Source organism: Choristoneura fumiferana, chromosome 5, assembly GCF_025370935.1.
Source record: "Choristoneura fumiferana chromosome 5, NRCan_CFum_1, whole genome shotgun sequence".
In the NCBI taxonomy this organism is placed as follows: domain Eukaryota; kingdom Metazoa; phylum Arthropoda; class Insecta; order Lepidoptera; family Tortricidae; genus Choristoneura; species Choristoneura fumiferana.
The window spans coordinates 11,766,001-11,780,792 of record NC_133476.1 but is presented as its reverse complement, the minus strand read 5'-3'; the positions used below and the strand labels follow the sequence as shown (position 1 = coordinate 11,780,792).

The 14,792-nt window shown below is 36.4% G+C and overlaps 1 protein-coding gene across 1 annotated transcript in view; it reads right to left on the bottom strand.

Moving 5' to 3' along the window:
- The window catches only part of dpy (fibrillin-like protein dumpy), a 141,064-nt gene that overhangs the window by 79,352 nt on the left and 46,920 nt on the right, over positions 1 to 14,792 (bottom strand). Inside the window, exons 30-39 of the mRNA XM_074087894.1 lie at positions 14,385 to 14,528; positions 13,300 to 13,371; positions 5,870 to 6,085; positions 5,360 to 5,542; positions 5,071 to 5,271; positions 4,696 to 4,986; positions 3,447 to 4,598; positions 3,027 to 3,362; positions 1,566 to 2,825; positions 842 to 1,147 (exon numbers count right to left, since the gene is read on the bottom strand). Coding sequence (XP_073943995.1) covers positions 842 to 1,147; positions 1,566 to 2,825; positions 3,027 to 3,362; positions 3,447 to 4,598; positions 4,696 to 4,986; positions 5,071 to 5,271; positions 5,360 to 5,542; positions 5,870 to 6,085; positions 13,300 to 13,371; positions 14,385 to 14,528 — 4,161 coding nt within the window. The remainder of the gene's footprint in view (positions 1 to 841; positions 1,148 to 1,565; positions 2,826 to 3,026; positions 3,363 to 3,446; positions 4,599 to 4,695; positions 4,987 to 5,070; positions 5,272 to 5,359; positions 5,543 to 5,869; positions 6,086 to 13,299; positions 13,372 to 14,384; positions 14,529 to 14,792) is intronic.

Here is a 14,792-nt window from a genome sequence, read left to right as displayed (position 1 = left end):
ATCATCATCCCAGCCTTTATACGTCCCACTGCTGGGCACAGGCCTCCTCTCAGAACAAGAGGGCTTGGGCCATAGTTCCCACGCGGGCTCAGTGCGGATTGGGAACTCCACACGCACCATTGAATCGCTTCACAGGTTTGTGTAGGTTTCCTCACGATGTTTTTCCTTCACCGCAAAGCTCGTGGTAAATGTCAAATGTAATTCCGCACATGAATTTCGAAAAACTCATAGGTGCCAGCCGGGGGTTCGAACCCACGACCCTCTGCTTGAGAGGCGATAGGTCAATCCACTAGGCCACCACGGCTTCCCCAATCCACTAGGCCAGCACGGCTTAGAAAAAGATAAAGAAGCTTAATTTAATTACCGTAAGGTTTATTTTGTACTGATGGTTATTCGTGACATAACTTTTTACGGTAACTTTGAAAAGTTTTACAAGTTTATAACAGAACAGAACAGCATATCACAATCCCGTGTCTTCGTCTATACCCGAAGCATGCTTCTAAAATCCGAAGGTTTTTTTTAAGAGCTCACGGAGTGTACCGCCTTTAAAAGACACAATGTACTTTTATTCTTTATGTTAACTCATGCGTACTTAATTAAATTAGCTTCAATGTACTTTTTAAATCAAGAAAATATCTTTAATAGTTTAGGACCTATTGCGATTTTAGTAACCGACCCTTTATTTTTGCTTGTGAGTGTATCTACTCGTATTTACCTACCTACTTCGTCGCCATTTAATTAAATTGAATTATAAAGTAATTTATATTATATAAAATTGTATTACGAGTATATAGCAACATGGTCTCCAGATCAGTATCGAAATAGTATGGTGTTGGCTTACCTTTCCAGTAGCACCTAATGAACGGATCTCCTTCAGGCAAATTTTCAGGACAAGTACAAATCGGGTTATGTCCGACGACATGACAACGGGCATCAAGACCGCAACTATGAACGCAAGGGTCCTTGCATTTTTGGTTTATACAGGCTCTAGTGGACGGACAGTCGGAGTTGACAGAGCATTCCGGACGGCACCCGGGAGGAGCTCCCAAATAACCAGCACGGCATGAACACGCGGCTCGCTGATTCACCACGTGGCACTCGCTGTTCGGGCCGCATGGCGTTGGGTCGCATGGATTTATAGGCGTTGCTGAAAAATAACATAATTAATGTTATCCAATAGGTACAATAAAAATATTCTACGTTAAATTTTAGTATTTAAATCACAAATTAATAAAATGAGTAACAAAATGAAAAATAAAAACCAGATACATAGTACGCGGTCTTATCGCAAAAATAAAAGCGATATCTTATAGACAAACATTCCGCTATATTTAGTAAGAGATCTCGAGAGGCTAAATGGGGATTAAACAGATACAAACAGGCTATTATATGTGACGAAAACAAACATAAAAATATAATTATATAAATATACAAATATACAATTAAAAAACGATTATAACATACATATATATATAATTAATTACATATTGTATTAAGATATATACATTGTTTTTTATTAGATCAGCATAGCATAGCAGACCAATACATATTAATTAAAAACTTACGTTTAGCCGTAATTGGACGACATGATGAAAACGGATCGCCCTCATAATTGTTGAAGCAAGTGCACACTGGAACATGATTGGTGACAGTGCATTCAGCGTTCAATCCACACAAATCTCTGCATGGATCTCGGCAGTGGTTTGATAAACATGCTAAATTGTTGGGACAATCTGGATTTATTGTGCACTCTGGACGACAACCGCCTGCGTAAGGATTTCCGATATTCGGCGGTATACATGAACAACGAGCTACATCATTTACTACTGTGCATATTGTATTTTCGCCGCACGGTGAAGGATTACATGGCGTCGGTGGTTCTTGCTTGGCCACAACACATCCGATAAATGCATCTCCTCTAAATCCTTCCAAGCAACTGCATAAAGGAGTATGAGTGATAACATCACATTTAGCATTATTTCCACAAGCACCGATACAAGGATCTGAGCATTTTTCATTAATGCAAGCTTGATTCGGTGGACATTCCTGGCTGATAACACATTCTGGTCTACAGTAGGGAGGCTTACCAACATAATTAAACCCGCAAGAACACACAGGATGATTAGATTTGATTTCGCATATTGAGTTGGGTCCACAAGGTGAGGGTACACAAGGATTCTGAGGTAGCTGGCTATCGCTTCGGTCAGTATCACTACAAGCAACAAATGGATCGCCAGTTTTACCGCGACCACAAGAGCATATGGGATTGTGATTGACGACAATACAATCTGCCCCCATCCCACAACTTCCTAGGCACGGATTGACGCACTTCTGATTAACACACGTGTCTGTTTGTTGACAATCTGAGTTACTGACACATTCTGGCTGGCACATCGGCGCAACTCCTTTGTAACCCGGTAAACATGAGCAAACTGGAAAGCCTGTTGTCGACACAAGGCAGCGGCTATACGGGCCGCAGGGTGACGGGTCACACACATGATGTAGTGGCGGAGGTACAGTAATAGGCTGACATCTAATGTAGGGATCACCTGTCTCACTAGGCGCGCAGTAGCACACAGCATGGTGATTAACTGTCTCACATTGTGCTCCAATGCCACATACATCTTTGCATGGATTTTCGCATCTATTATTAAGGCAAGCTAAATGAGAAGCACAATCGCTATTGACGACACATTGTGGTCGACAAGATAGTTGAGGGTTGCCGTAAAAGTTTGGTAAGCATTCGCATCTCAGCTCACCACCATGATCTTGACAAATGGCATTAGCACCGCATTGAATGTTGTCACAATTTTCGACGGCTGTAGCTGAAAGAAGAAACACAGTTTAAATCACTTACATTTAGGAGGTTATTATTAAATTTGCTGTCGTTCCGTAATAAAAATTGCATCTGAGGCTCAAAATGAACAAGAACTTTTTTTTTTCAAAACTCAGCTGCCAATGCCAGGCAAGTCCAACGCTTGATGGTGACAATTATTTATTTATGCTATTGTTTCAAAAACACTTACGTTTCGTTGTAGTTTTACAATATTCATAGGGGTTTCCTTCGAAATCCTTTATGCATCGGCATATTGGATCATGGCGATAAACTGTGCATTCAGCGTTCATACCACATGATCCAGGACAGGGATTAATACACTTATTATTTAAGCACGCTTTGTCAAAACCGCAATCTGAGTTAATGACACATTCTGGCCTACACGATGGATTGCTTGCCGCATTTGGTCCCAGACAAACATCGCAAATAGCAAATTGATTTCCATATGTATCGCATGAGGCATTGGGGTCGCAAGGATTTGGGACACAGGGTTGCGAAGTAGAGTTATCTGATGGAATTATAATAGCTGAAATAGAAATAGAAATCGTTAACTTTACATGGAATTAACACGTACATAGATTAACTTTTATAGTATACGAAATTCACTTACGTCGATATATACATTGCACCAATGGATCTCCTATATATCCATCTGAGCAAAGACATGAAACCGTATGATCCGAACATAAACAAACTGCATTAATTCCACAAATATTTTTAGTTGTACATGGATCTATACATTTATTATTGACACAAGCTTCATTTGATGGGCAATCTGAATTCATTTCACATTCTGGTTTACATTCAATATTAGGATCGCCAATGAAGTCAATTGGGCAATAGCATCGAGCTGTATTTCCTACATCCTGGCAGATTGCATTAATACCGCAACGTTTCTTACTACACGGTGATATTGATTTTGGAGATTCAGGAGGAAGGCAACAAATTAAAGGATTGCCAATTAATCCATCTTCGCAAACGCACACTGGCCGGTGAGATTCTATATGACATTTAGTATTTAAGCCACAAGCTCCGGGGCAAGGGTCTCGACACGTATAGCCAATGCATGCTGTATCTAGACTGCATTCATCGTCTACTTCACATTCTCGAGAAAGACAGCCCTCGTTCCCATGGGGATTACCGGTGCTGCCTTCTGGGCATGCACACAAAGCTTGACCTTCGTAGTTAACACTGCAGACAGCTTGCGGACCGCATGGAGATGGAGTACAAGGGTTTTGTTGAAGTTGACAACCGACGTAAGGATCCCCAGTAAAACCATTTTTACAGAAACACATTTCTCTATTGCTGCTTACATAACAGTCAGCATTGTGGCCACAAGGGTTTGGTTCACATAAAGTAGCAGGTGGTAAATATCCTTGAGGAGCACAAGATTTGTAGGGATTCCCAATTGTATTTTCAGGGCAGTAACAAGCAGGTACTCGGTTAGGATCACAACGAGCGCCTGTGCCACATGTGTTAGGTTCACAAGGATTGCGAGCCTCAATGCACCCTCTAACAGTGTTGGGACTTTCAACGAAACCTTGTAAACATGTGCACTTGGAGAACCCGTTTGATAAAACTGTGCATTGTGTGTTCGGTCCACATGGTGAAGGGTTACACGGATTACTTGGTAGTCTACATATTTGTCTCGGAGGATTTCCTTCATAATTTGGAAGACAAAAACAAGCTGGTTTGTTATCTATTAAGCGACAGCCGGAGTTTTGTCCGCATGGATTTGGTTCACATTCGTTGCCTTCTGGTACTGAAAAAAATCGTTTATTAATTTAATTATCTTTCTTGGTTACTTTCATTAAATCTTTATCGATGAACAATAAGAAAGTTATAAATGAAAAACTTACTACAATTCTTGAAAGGATTGCCAGTTAATCCCTTGGGACAATAACATATTGGATTTCCATTGTCTACTTCACATAATGCGTTGACTCCACAAGGATTAGGACTACAAGGATTTACTGGAGGCTCACAGCCTATCTTGGGATTACCATTATAACCTTGTAAACATTTACAAGACGCGCGATGATTTATCACGTCGCAAATAGCATTCATGCCACATCGACAAGGGGAATCGCATTTGCCGTTAACGCAAGCTTCAAAGTTAGCGCACTCATTATCAGATCTACATCCTTGCACTGAAACAAAATGTAACCAGTAGGTAAATTTTATCTAAAAAATTAAACAAAAGAAAAACACCGTATCCTTATTTTGAATCTTACCTTGATAACATTCCAAAAAAGCGTTACCAGTAAATCCAGCGTAACACTTGCACTGAATGCCGTGGTTAAACGGAATGCATTCTGCATTATCACCGCATTTGTCCACAGAACAAGGGTTCATGCACACTCTGTTCAATCTATCACATAAAAGCTCTGGTGGGCAGTCTTCATTATATTGACATACGGAAGAGGAATCAATAACTAAAAACACATATAAGTTAGCCGATCGTGTACAGTTGAAATGGAGAAAATTTCATATTCAGTAAAACTATTCAGCAAGCTTGATTACCTGGTACACATCCAACATATCCATTCCCTTGATATCCTTCAGCGCAGCTGCAGTCTGAGCCGTGGTTTGTGTTTATACAAACAGCTTTTGGTGCGCATGGGTTGTGTATAGCACATGGGTGCTGGCATGCATTATTTATACAAGCCTCAGTCAAGAGACAATCTTCATTTCTAGTGCAACCGGCTGGGCATAACATAAAATATATGTTGTATTATACATACTTACAAAGTAATGTGCTTCAAACATGTCTTCACTTTTATTTTGAACGAAATACCAATTTTATTTACATAAGCAACCATAACCTTAAGACTTATTTTTAGATTAAAAGTCAGTTATTAAATTCTAGAAGTTTAGAAATAATTTAATCAAAAACAATAGTTGTAGACTCTCTCATTTAACAATAAAAGTTAGTTAAGTACTAATAATTGAATATTTTAGTGTTGGATGAGAAAGTCATAAACTATTATAGAAAATGTAAAATAATGTTCATTAGTTTGAGTTAGAGCTTACATAGTTTAGGTGAACATTTAACTGCAGGATCTCCATCCTGCCCAGCAGGACATGAACACATTGGTCTTTGCTTTATGGGGTGGCAATTGGCTCCAATACCACATACATTGTCAAACTCACAAGGATTTTGACACAAACCCATAAAGCAGGCTTCAGTTTCTATACAGTCTCGATCAGAATGACAGGGTTCTGGTGCCTTAGGTGTCCCAGGTGATTCTAGTATGTTACATGGTAAATTAGTAGTTAAAATATATTACATTTAAAAAGAAATTAATAGCTAGTGCTTTATTTACAAATTATTACACATGTAAGAATAAAAAGTACTGTACTCATTTGTCCGATAAAACAAAACCAACTAAGTTCTGTATGCTATTCGCAAAATAGCATTATAATAAACCTTGATTTACTTGTATGTAAATTATCTTAGGAGCATACCTCTTCCACAGAAGTTCCCAGCTGTTGGATCGCACATACACAGAGGCACATGGTCGACAACGATACATGAAGTGTTCTTTGCACATTGATTCTGCATCAAACATGGATTCTTGCACACTCCGTTTAGGCAGGCTTTGTCCGTCAAGCAGTTTGAGTCCATTTTGCAGTTAATGTTAGTGTCAATGTTGGAAATGGTCGTTTCCGTTATGGTGAAGTCAGTAAGAGGGGTTGAATCAGTCCAAGCTGGTATATCTACATCTTTTCTACGTGATGATAAATTAACGTTGGGTGTAGTTGAATGAGGGGAATCCGTTATGGAATTAGTCATTGGTTCTGTTCCTGCGGCTCTATCAAAAAATTTACTGAAAGCTGTAGATGTTTCTACTAAATTAAAAACACTTTCTGTGCTGTTATCTAGAGGTATGGTATAATCGTCTTGAGAAACATAATCTGGTATAGTACTTGAAACTCCTATATCAGATGGTCCTTTAATATAAGAATTTGTAACAAGTGCATTATCATTGATACTCGTGTACATTTTGGAAGAGTTTTTAGTAGTTGTATTAATATCAATAAATGTAGCACTTTCTGTATTGGTTTGCTTTGAAGTGACTTCAAATGTATTAGACACAATGGATGTAGTCCGTAGATCAGAAATGGTAGTGTCTGGAAAGATATTTGTTGTTAAGGATTGATTTTTATCTGATTCGGTCGAATAAGTTTCTGTAGTGATTGAATCATTCTTATTGACAATATTGTAACTAAACTCAGTCTGTTCTGTAAAATCAGCAATATCCGTTTGTTTTGTAATATTATCATGTCCTATTTTTCCTTCCATTGAGTTCGTAGAAATTAATTTTGTGGTATATGCATTCGTTGTTAAATGTTGATGCTCGGAGTAATGTTCGGTTACTGGTTGTATAGTAGTAACGGATTTAGTGTCAGAATCTAAAGAACCACCATCTGAAAAAGTAGTAGTTACTCGTGATGTAGCCAAATTTAATTCTTCGTCAGTCATTAAATACCCGCTTTCGGTTACAGAACCAGTTTCACCTGGTGCGTGTTTGCTTGTATCTGGTACTGTATTAGACATCCTGTCAGTTAAACTAGTTTCTGCTATACCTAAGTTAGCATACGTAGTGTATGTATTGTCTAAATCGGGATGAATTTCCAATGTCGGTATTGTCGTGCTATCTTCAATATAGCTGCTATCTTCAACTGCATTAGTGGTTGTCTTCATTGATTCTGTTGAACTCGATTCCATAGTAACATATTTTGTAGTTTCTACGTTTCCTGTAGCAAGATTATTTTCAGATGCCGATGTGTATGTTTTACCAATATTTGATTCTGTTGTAACTTTTTCCAACCCTGGTGATATAACCTGATAAATGCTGCTGGTTGATTCGCTATTTTGAGTGGACTCATATTCGGCGGTTACTAAATTATAACTAGTTGTTTGTGTATTTATTTGATCGAAATTGTTTTGGGATGACGATATTATACTTGTTGTTGATTCAATTGATATTGACTGATCATGCGATTCCATTGTAGAATATTTGTTAGTTTTAGTAGATATTTCTATAGTTGTATCCCTTGTTGTATCACTGTATTCCGAGGGCCCTACTGGCATATCGGAATTGTTTTCTGACTTAGGTAATATGCTGGTGATATCCAAATTTGACAAAGTTAAGTCTGAATCAGACTGTGATTGAAATGTAGTGTATTTGTTAGTTGTAGGAGGAATTTCGGCTGTTTTATCACTGTAATCTATTGAATTTGTTTCTTTACTTATTAAATTAATATTTGTGGTAGATTTATCTGATCGATTAAAATTTATTTCAAATGTCGGCATTTTGTTAACTTCAGGAAAAGTGGCCGATGTTACGGTAGTTGATTCTGTTAACAAGAATTCAGACTCTGTCAAAAGAGCTCTGTCAAGCGATTCAGATGTTGTGTGATTGTTATTAATATGGGATATATCTGTTGTTATTTCACTGTATCCTGTTGATTTTGATTTCGTGTTTACAAAAATCGTATTGGTAGTGTGTGGTGGTATTGTGCCATTACTTCCAAAATGTTGTGACGTTATACCAGTTGAGGCTGTTGATTTAGTTTCCAAAGCAAACGTGGTATATTCGTCAGTGGTGAGTCTTTCTGAAGCTTTTTCTGTTGTTAACTTACTATATTCACTTGGATTTAATTCCGTAGTAGCTGAGTGAATGATAGTAGTTTGTGTATATATTACACCAGGATTCGATTCAGATGCCGGTTTTGTGCTTATTTTATTATAGATTTCTGATGTTACAGCAGTTGAGTCTGTTGATGTATTTTCTAACGCAAACGTGCTATAATTTTCAGTAGTTGTTAGTCCTTCTGTAGTTGTAGATGTTGGATTTGACTCCAAAGTAAAGTTAGGAATGTTACTGGGTGTATTTATTACATCAGATTTTGTTTCAAATGTCGATTTTGTACTTATTTCATCAAAGATTGCCGATGTGACGGCATCTGAGTCTGTTGATATATTTTCTAAGGCAATTTTGTTATATTTTTCAGTAGTTGACAATTTTTCTGTGCCTTTTTCTGTTGTCACTTCAATATAATCTCTCGGATTCGATTCCACACTAACTGAGATAATGTTAGTAGTTTGTGTATTTATTAAACCGGGATTAAATTCAAATGCCGGTTTTGTACTTATTTGATCAAAGATTGGCGATGTTTCAGTAGTTGAGTCTGTTGGCATTTGTTCCAGCGTAATCTTAGTATATTTTTCAGTTGTCGTGTGTCTTTTTGTGGCTATTTCAGTTTCTAATTCACTATAATCTGTTGGATTTTCTTCTATACTAACTGAGTTAATATTGGTAGTTTGTGTATTTATTATATCAGAATTTGGTTCTAATGTCGCTTTTGTGCTTATGTCATAAAATATTACCGATGTTGCGGTAGCTAGGTCTGTATTTATGACGTTCGGTGTGGTGTGGTCATGTGATTCATCCGTGGTGAAGTCAGTTTTAGCAAATAATTCAATACTAACAGCAGTTGTTGTCTGACTGTTACTTGTTGTATTGAAATCTGTGCTCATTAATTCAGTAACGGTAGTTTTTTTGTCGATTATATCGCGGTTAAATTCAGACGTCAATATTGTGCTTGATGCATCAAATGTTGCTGATGTGACAATTGTCGATTCTGTTGACAAGATTTCCTCGGAGGTTGATAGAGACTTGTCAAATAATTCAGGTGTGCTAATTTTGTTTTTTTCGTCAACCATTTCTGAAGTCACGGTTGGTTTTGGTTCATTATGTCCCGAGAATGCAAAAGGATTGAACATTTCATTGTCTGTTGTTGTTATTGTGTTTTTAATAGTTATTGAATCTAATAATTCTGTTTTAGACTTATCATGTTCTTTGTGAATAGATTCATTATCTGCTAAAGTTGTATGAGAGCTGTATATTTTTTCTGTGTTTGAGGTAATTTCTGATGATACTATATCAAAATCTCTTGAGGAGTCAGGTTGACGCATTTCTGTACTATAGCTCAGCGTAATCATATCAATTGTCTCAGTATTTTCAGTAGTAGGATTTCCAGGAAACGAACCAGAATTATATTCCTCTGTTGTTGTTTTTGACTGAACATCTAAACTGGTTTCAGTATTAAGAGTACCAACTTCTGCCGGAAATTCTGAAAATAACGATTCAGTTTGTTCTGTTATAGTAACAGATGTCAAATTTGAACTGGTTGGCGCTTCTGTTATCCTTGCAATATCACTATTATCAATTTTATCTGATCCGGTGACTAAATATTCTGTTGGTTTTGTTGTTAATTTTAAATAGGTTGTTTTAGAATTGTCAGAATTGTAATCATCTATGTTTGATGAAGTATCTTTAAAATCGGACTCTGTAAAACTTGTAATTTTATCATGCTGTGTGGTAATAACAGTAGAAGACAAATTATCATTTGGACTACTATCTGTAGTATTTGGCACTTCAAAAGTTGATTCTGACACTGTTGTTACTTTTAGACCAGAAACTGAATCTATATGCGTGGTGGTGGTTGTATCTAAATTATTAGCAGAGCTAATATAATCCTTAGTCGAGATTTCTATAAAAGCACCTTGATTACTCACATCATCAACAGCAGTAGGTGTAGTTTTGTATTGAACAGAACTAAGATTTTTCTTTTGAACAGAACTGTCTGTGACTGTAGTTTCAGAAACAATAGTTTGCAATTCTGATCTGGTGACTTCTAACGTTGAATCGGTAAAAGTTTCAGAAACAGTCGTATATGTGCTCATATAGCTTTCTGAGCTTTCAGTAGTCCATTTCTGACTTGTGACATTTAGATTCTTTGGAATAGTGCTTGTATGTTCAGTTGTGAAGTTGTAAAGTTCAGTTGTTTGGGCTTCTATAGGCAAAGTGGAGTTTTTAGTGGAGCTCATTGAAATATCATTTACAGTTGTAGTTGTTTCAGTAAAATAATTATTTTTAGTAGTCTCATCGTATACATTATCTGTAGGTTTGATATCTGTACCACCAGGAATATCGTTTTTAGATTCAGGTGTTCCTGTTTTTTTGGAAGATTGAGTTGTATTTGTAAACGTATTAGGATGTACTGGCCGCTCCAGATATTTAGTGGTATAGTTATAATTATGAGTTAAGGTTTCAGTATAATTGTTACCCATTTTTCTTTGATTTTCGGGCGTTTTTGTATTTTTACTGTCATTCGGAAGCGGTGTAATTTTTTTTACTTCGTTATTTTTTATTAAAGGCTTTATAGTGCTCTCCAAATGAATAGTACTACTGCTTTCTACTAGTTCATCAAAATCTAATGTTGAGGGATAATTATTAATAGTTTCTGTGAAAGCAGCAGTCATTTCTGTAACGCTGTCATCTATTTGCTGTGTTGGAAATTGATTAATTGTATTCTCTACAAAGACAGATTCTGTTATTGAAGGATAATTAGAAGTATCAGAAGCTGACTCAGTATAAATGGTACCGTTTATAAAATCAGTTGAGCCTGTAACAGTCACTAGTGTTGTTTTATCGCCATCAGTTCGTGATTCTATTGTATCATTAGTTATTGTGTGGGCATTTTGAGTAAATTCAGTAACTATAGGAATTTCAGTCAATGATTCAATTCCTTTACTAGCATCGCGATATTGTATAGTAGGACTAGTAGAATCATTTATTGTATTTGTTTCCGATTGACTTGGTACAGTCGTTTTTGTAATAAAACTGTCATTATAGTAAGCTGCCACAGTACTGTCAGTTACGTCAAATTCGGTTTCCGTTCCCAGGTTCGCAGTCGTGATATCGAAGTTTGTTTCGGTTAGTGAGATATTTTTAGGTGGAACATCTGTTAATCGGAACGGAATAACAAAATTGTTAATAACATACAGTATTATTTTTTTAGTTCCAAGCTTTGTAAGCACTCAAATATAGTAAAAAAAAACCCTGAAATTCTATAAAATACGTTGTGCTCCCACTAGTTCCATTGCCAGTACTATTATAGAATCCTATTATAGTACTGTCAACTGAACTATGTAGTGGAAACACACCTAAAATACCACAATTATACAAGAACTTGAATGATTTCAAAGCCTGGAGAGTAGAAATACTACTGTAATCTATCAAAGTAATTCACAAGTCAGAACTTAACAATTCACGTTGTTCTTCATCATCTCATTGATAAATTGAAGATCGAAATAATATTTTGTGATTATGTACACTATTATAATCATGGCTATTTACGAGCTAACTACAACAAAAAGTTTTCAATATCTACTGCATTCGCAGTTAGACTAAAAGCTTATGAATTAATGTAAGGGGCGTGGTCACATACCTACACAACATATGTCTATGTCAATATATTATATTATTAGAACAGTGCGAAGACATAAGCAAAGGTGACATTCGATGAACAACTGGGATTTTAATGTGCCAAGTTTGCAGTAATACATAGTTTAGGTGTGCCCAAGGCAGCCTAAACGCTTTAAAGTAATGTATATAGATTGAGACTCCGAGAAAGACAAGATAGTTTTTATCCCGGAAAATCACATATTCCCCGCGGGACAGCGATAAACACATTCTTGCCAGACGAAGTCGCGGGAAAAAGCTAGTTAACTCTATGTTTGGCTGCGTCTTGTGAATTACTAAAATAGTTAAATTTAAAATATATGTGTTTTCGATCATTAATTTTTTAATTGATAACTTAGTTTTAATAATGCGTAATAATGATTGATAAATAGAAACGGAAAAATATAACTATTGGTATAACAAGACAAGAGACGAGACAAGATTAGCAATGAAGTCATGCAAAACGATACCAAACCCAAACAACTACGTAGTAAGAAAAGAAACAGTATATTAGTTACGTGTGCTCGGTCTTAAGAGACTTGTGGCTTATTTAAAATAAATAATAGGTAATTATATGTTATTACAAATATTTAGTTTGATGTTAAAAATATAACAAACTTGCATAAATAAGGAAAAATGTAACAAATCTTTTAAGCAGACACACGTTACTATGTAGGTAGATAGATCAAGAATGACATAGGTAATAGGTATTTAAGAACAATAAAAACAACCATTTGACAGATCCTATAAAACAAACTACCCCAAAGTTTGGAGAGCCTCGCTGGGTCTGCCGAGATAGTGTGGCCAGTACTTTGTGGCGTTTTATCGGACAAATGTAGGTACTTTGAAGTTATAGCAATAACCAGTTCATCTGGAGTTAGTTTTGCTATTCACATAGCTGATAAGAATAGCCGTAGACATGTAGTAGGTGTCCACGGTACGTCAATTGTTTCTAATGGCATGTACATAATATGGATGAAAAAAGTGGTAATGTTTTGATAAAGTTTAATAGTTTATCGTTTTATTAATACTAAATCACATAATCCTGATGCAACCAATTTATGTAATACATTTATGTTATATTATTCAAATTAATCGAATTTTTGTTGTTAAAATATATTACATTCACTGTAAGTATATACTCACTTTCCATGCAGGCTCCTGAAAATGGATCGCAAGGTACTCCAGGGCGACAGTGTGCACAGTTTGTAACAGGACCTAGTAAAAAATAAATAGTAATTTAATACGACGATGTGAAAAAAGAGGACTTAAAATTACATAATGACTATTGAACTCCACATAGTTCTCCACGATGTTTTCCTTCACCGTAAAGCTCGTGGTAAATTTCAAATGTAATTTTGCCCATGAATTCCGAAAAACTCGGAGGTGCGAGCCGGGATTTGAACCCACATCTACTTATGTACTCCAATAATTAGTTCAAAATTGTTTTCAAATTTTAATTTGTTGGCTAAATATGCAAGCACTTAAAGCGTCACTATACAACAAAAAAAAAACCGCGGAACATTTTTTTTGCTATTTGAATTTTGTACAGATTGCTATTATCCAGTCCAGTCAAAGTCAAAATTATTTAATTTAGGCTATAACAAGCACTTATGAGTGTCAAAAAAAATCTACCACCGGTTCGGAAAAACCTCTGTTGAGAACAATCCGGCAAGAAACTCAACGAGGTACTCAGTCCTATTAAACGTACCTACATTTTTAAAAAGTAATATTTTAATTTTGAACAAAACGTCTATTTTTCCCCGAATTCCAAGGAATTTCCCGGAATATATCACTATATAGGTATATCATGTATATAAATAATATAAGATAATGCGAAATTACTTCTTCACGCTGAAACGGCTAGACGGAATTGGATGGATAGAGTCTGGGCTTAGAGTCATGATGAAATTTGATATGTAGGTAGCTGGACCTCTGGAATAACACATAGTAGGCTACTGGATAGGGATTAACTCTTAAAATTTCAACCGCTGGGTTTAGTCTTGAAATTTTGGACAGTTTTTCTTAACACAACCTCAATGAATACTTACCACGATATAAGTTTTGGGACTTATCAGGGGAATTTTGTAAAATCACCGAATTTCAATTTTATTGTAAGTTGTATCTACCAGATCGAATAGTATACGCGTGCCAAGCCGCGGGTAAACTCTTAACATACAATAGGTACGTAAATAGTATTTTTTGGAAGAAAGGCAAAAGTTTGGTCGTACCTTTCGAGCAAACAGGTTGATGATTTAGGACGGCGCAATGTTGCCCGTTGCCGCAAGGGCCGCCGCGCGCGCAAGGGTCTGCGCAGCGGCCGCCCGCGCACGCCAGTGTTGGCGCGCATTGCTCGTCCGAAGTGCATTCTAAAGCTGCGTGTACCGAACAAATGTTCATTTATCAAATTTATTACGACTAAAAAGCGACAGGGTACAAAACATTTACTTTAATAAATAGAACTCCACAATGTTCTTTGACTTTACTTTATTATCAGGGCCCTAATAAGATTTTAGTATTTTGTTTTAACATAAAAAAATCAATAGTATTTATTTACTTTAGTAGGTAATATAACATACAGATAAAAAAACTGTAATTATTTTATGCAGACTTCTACTCCCCCCTCTCTCTCTCTCTCT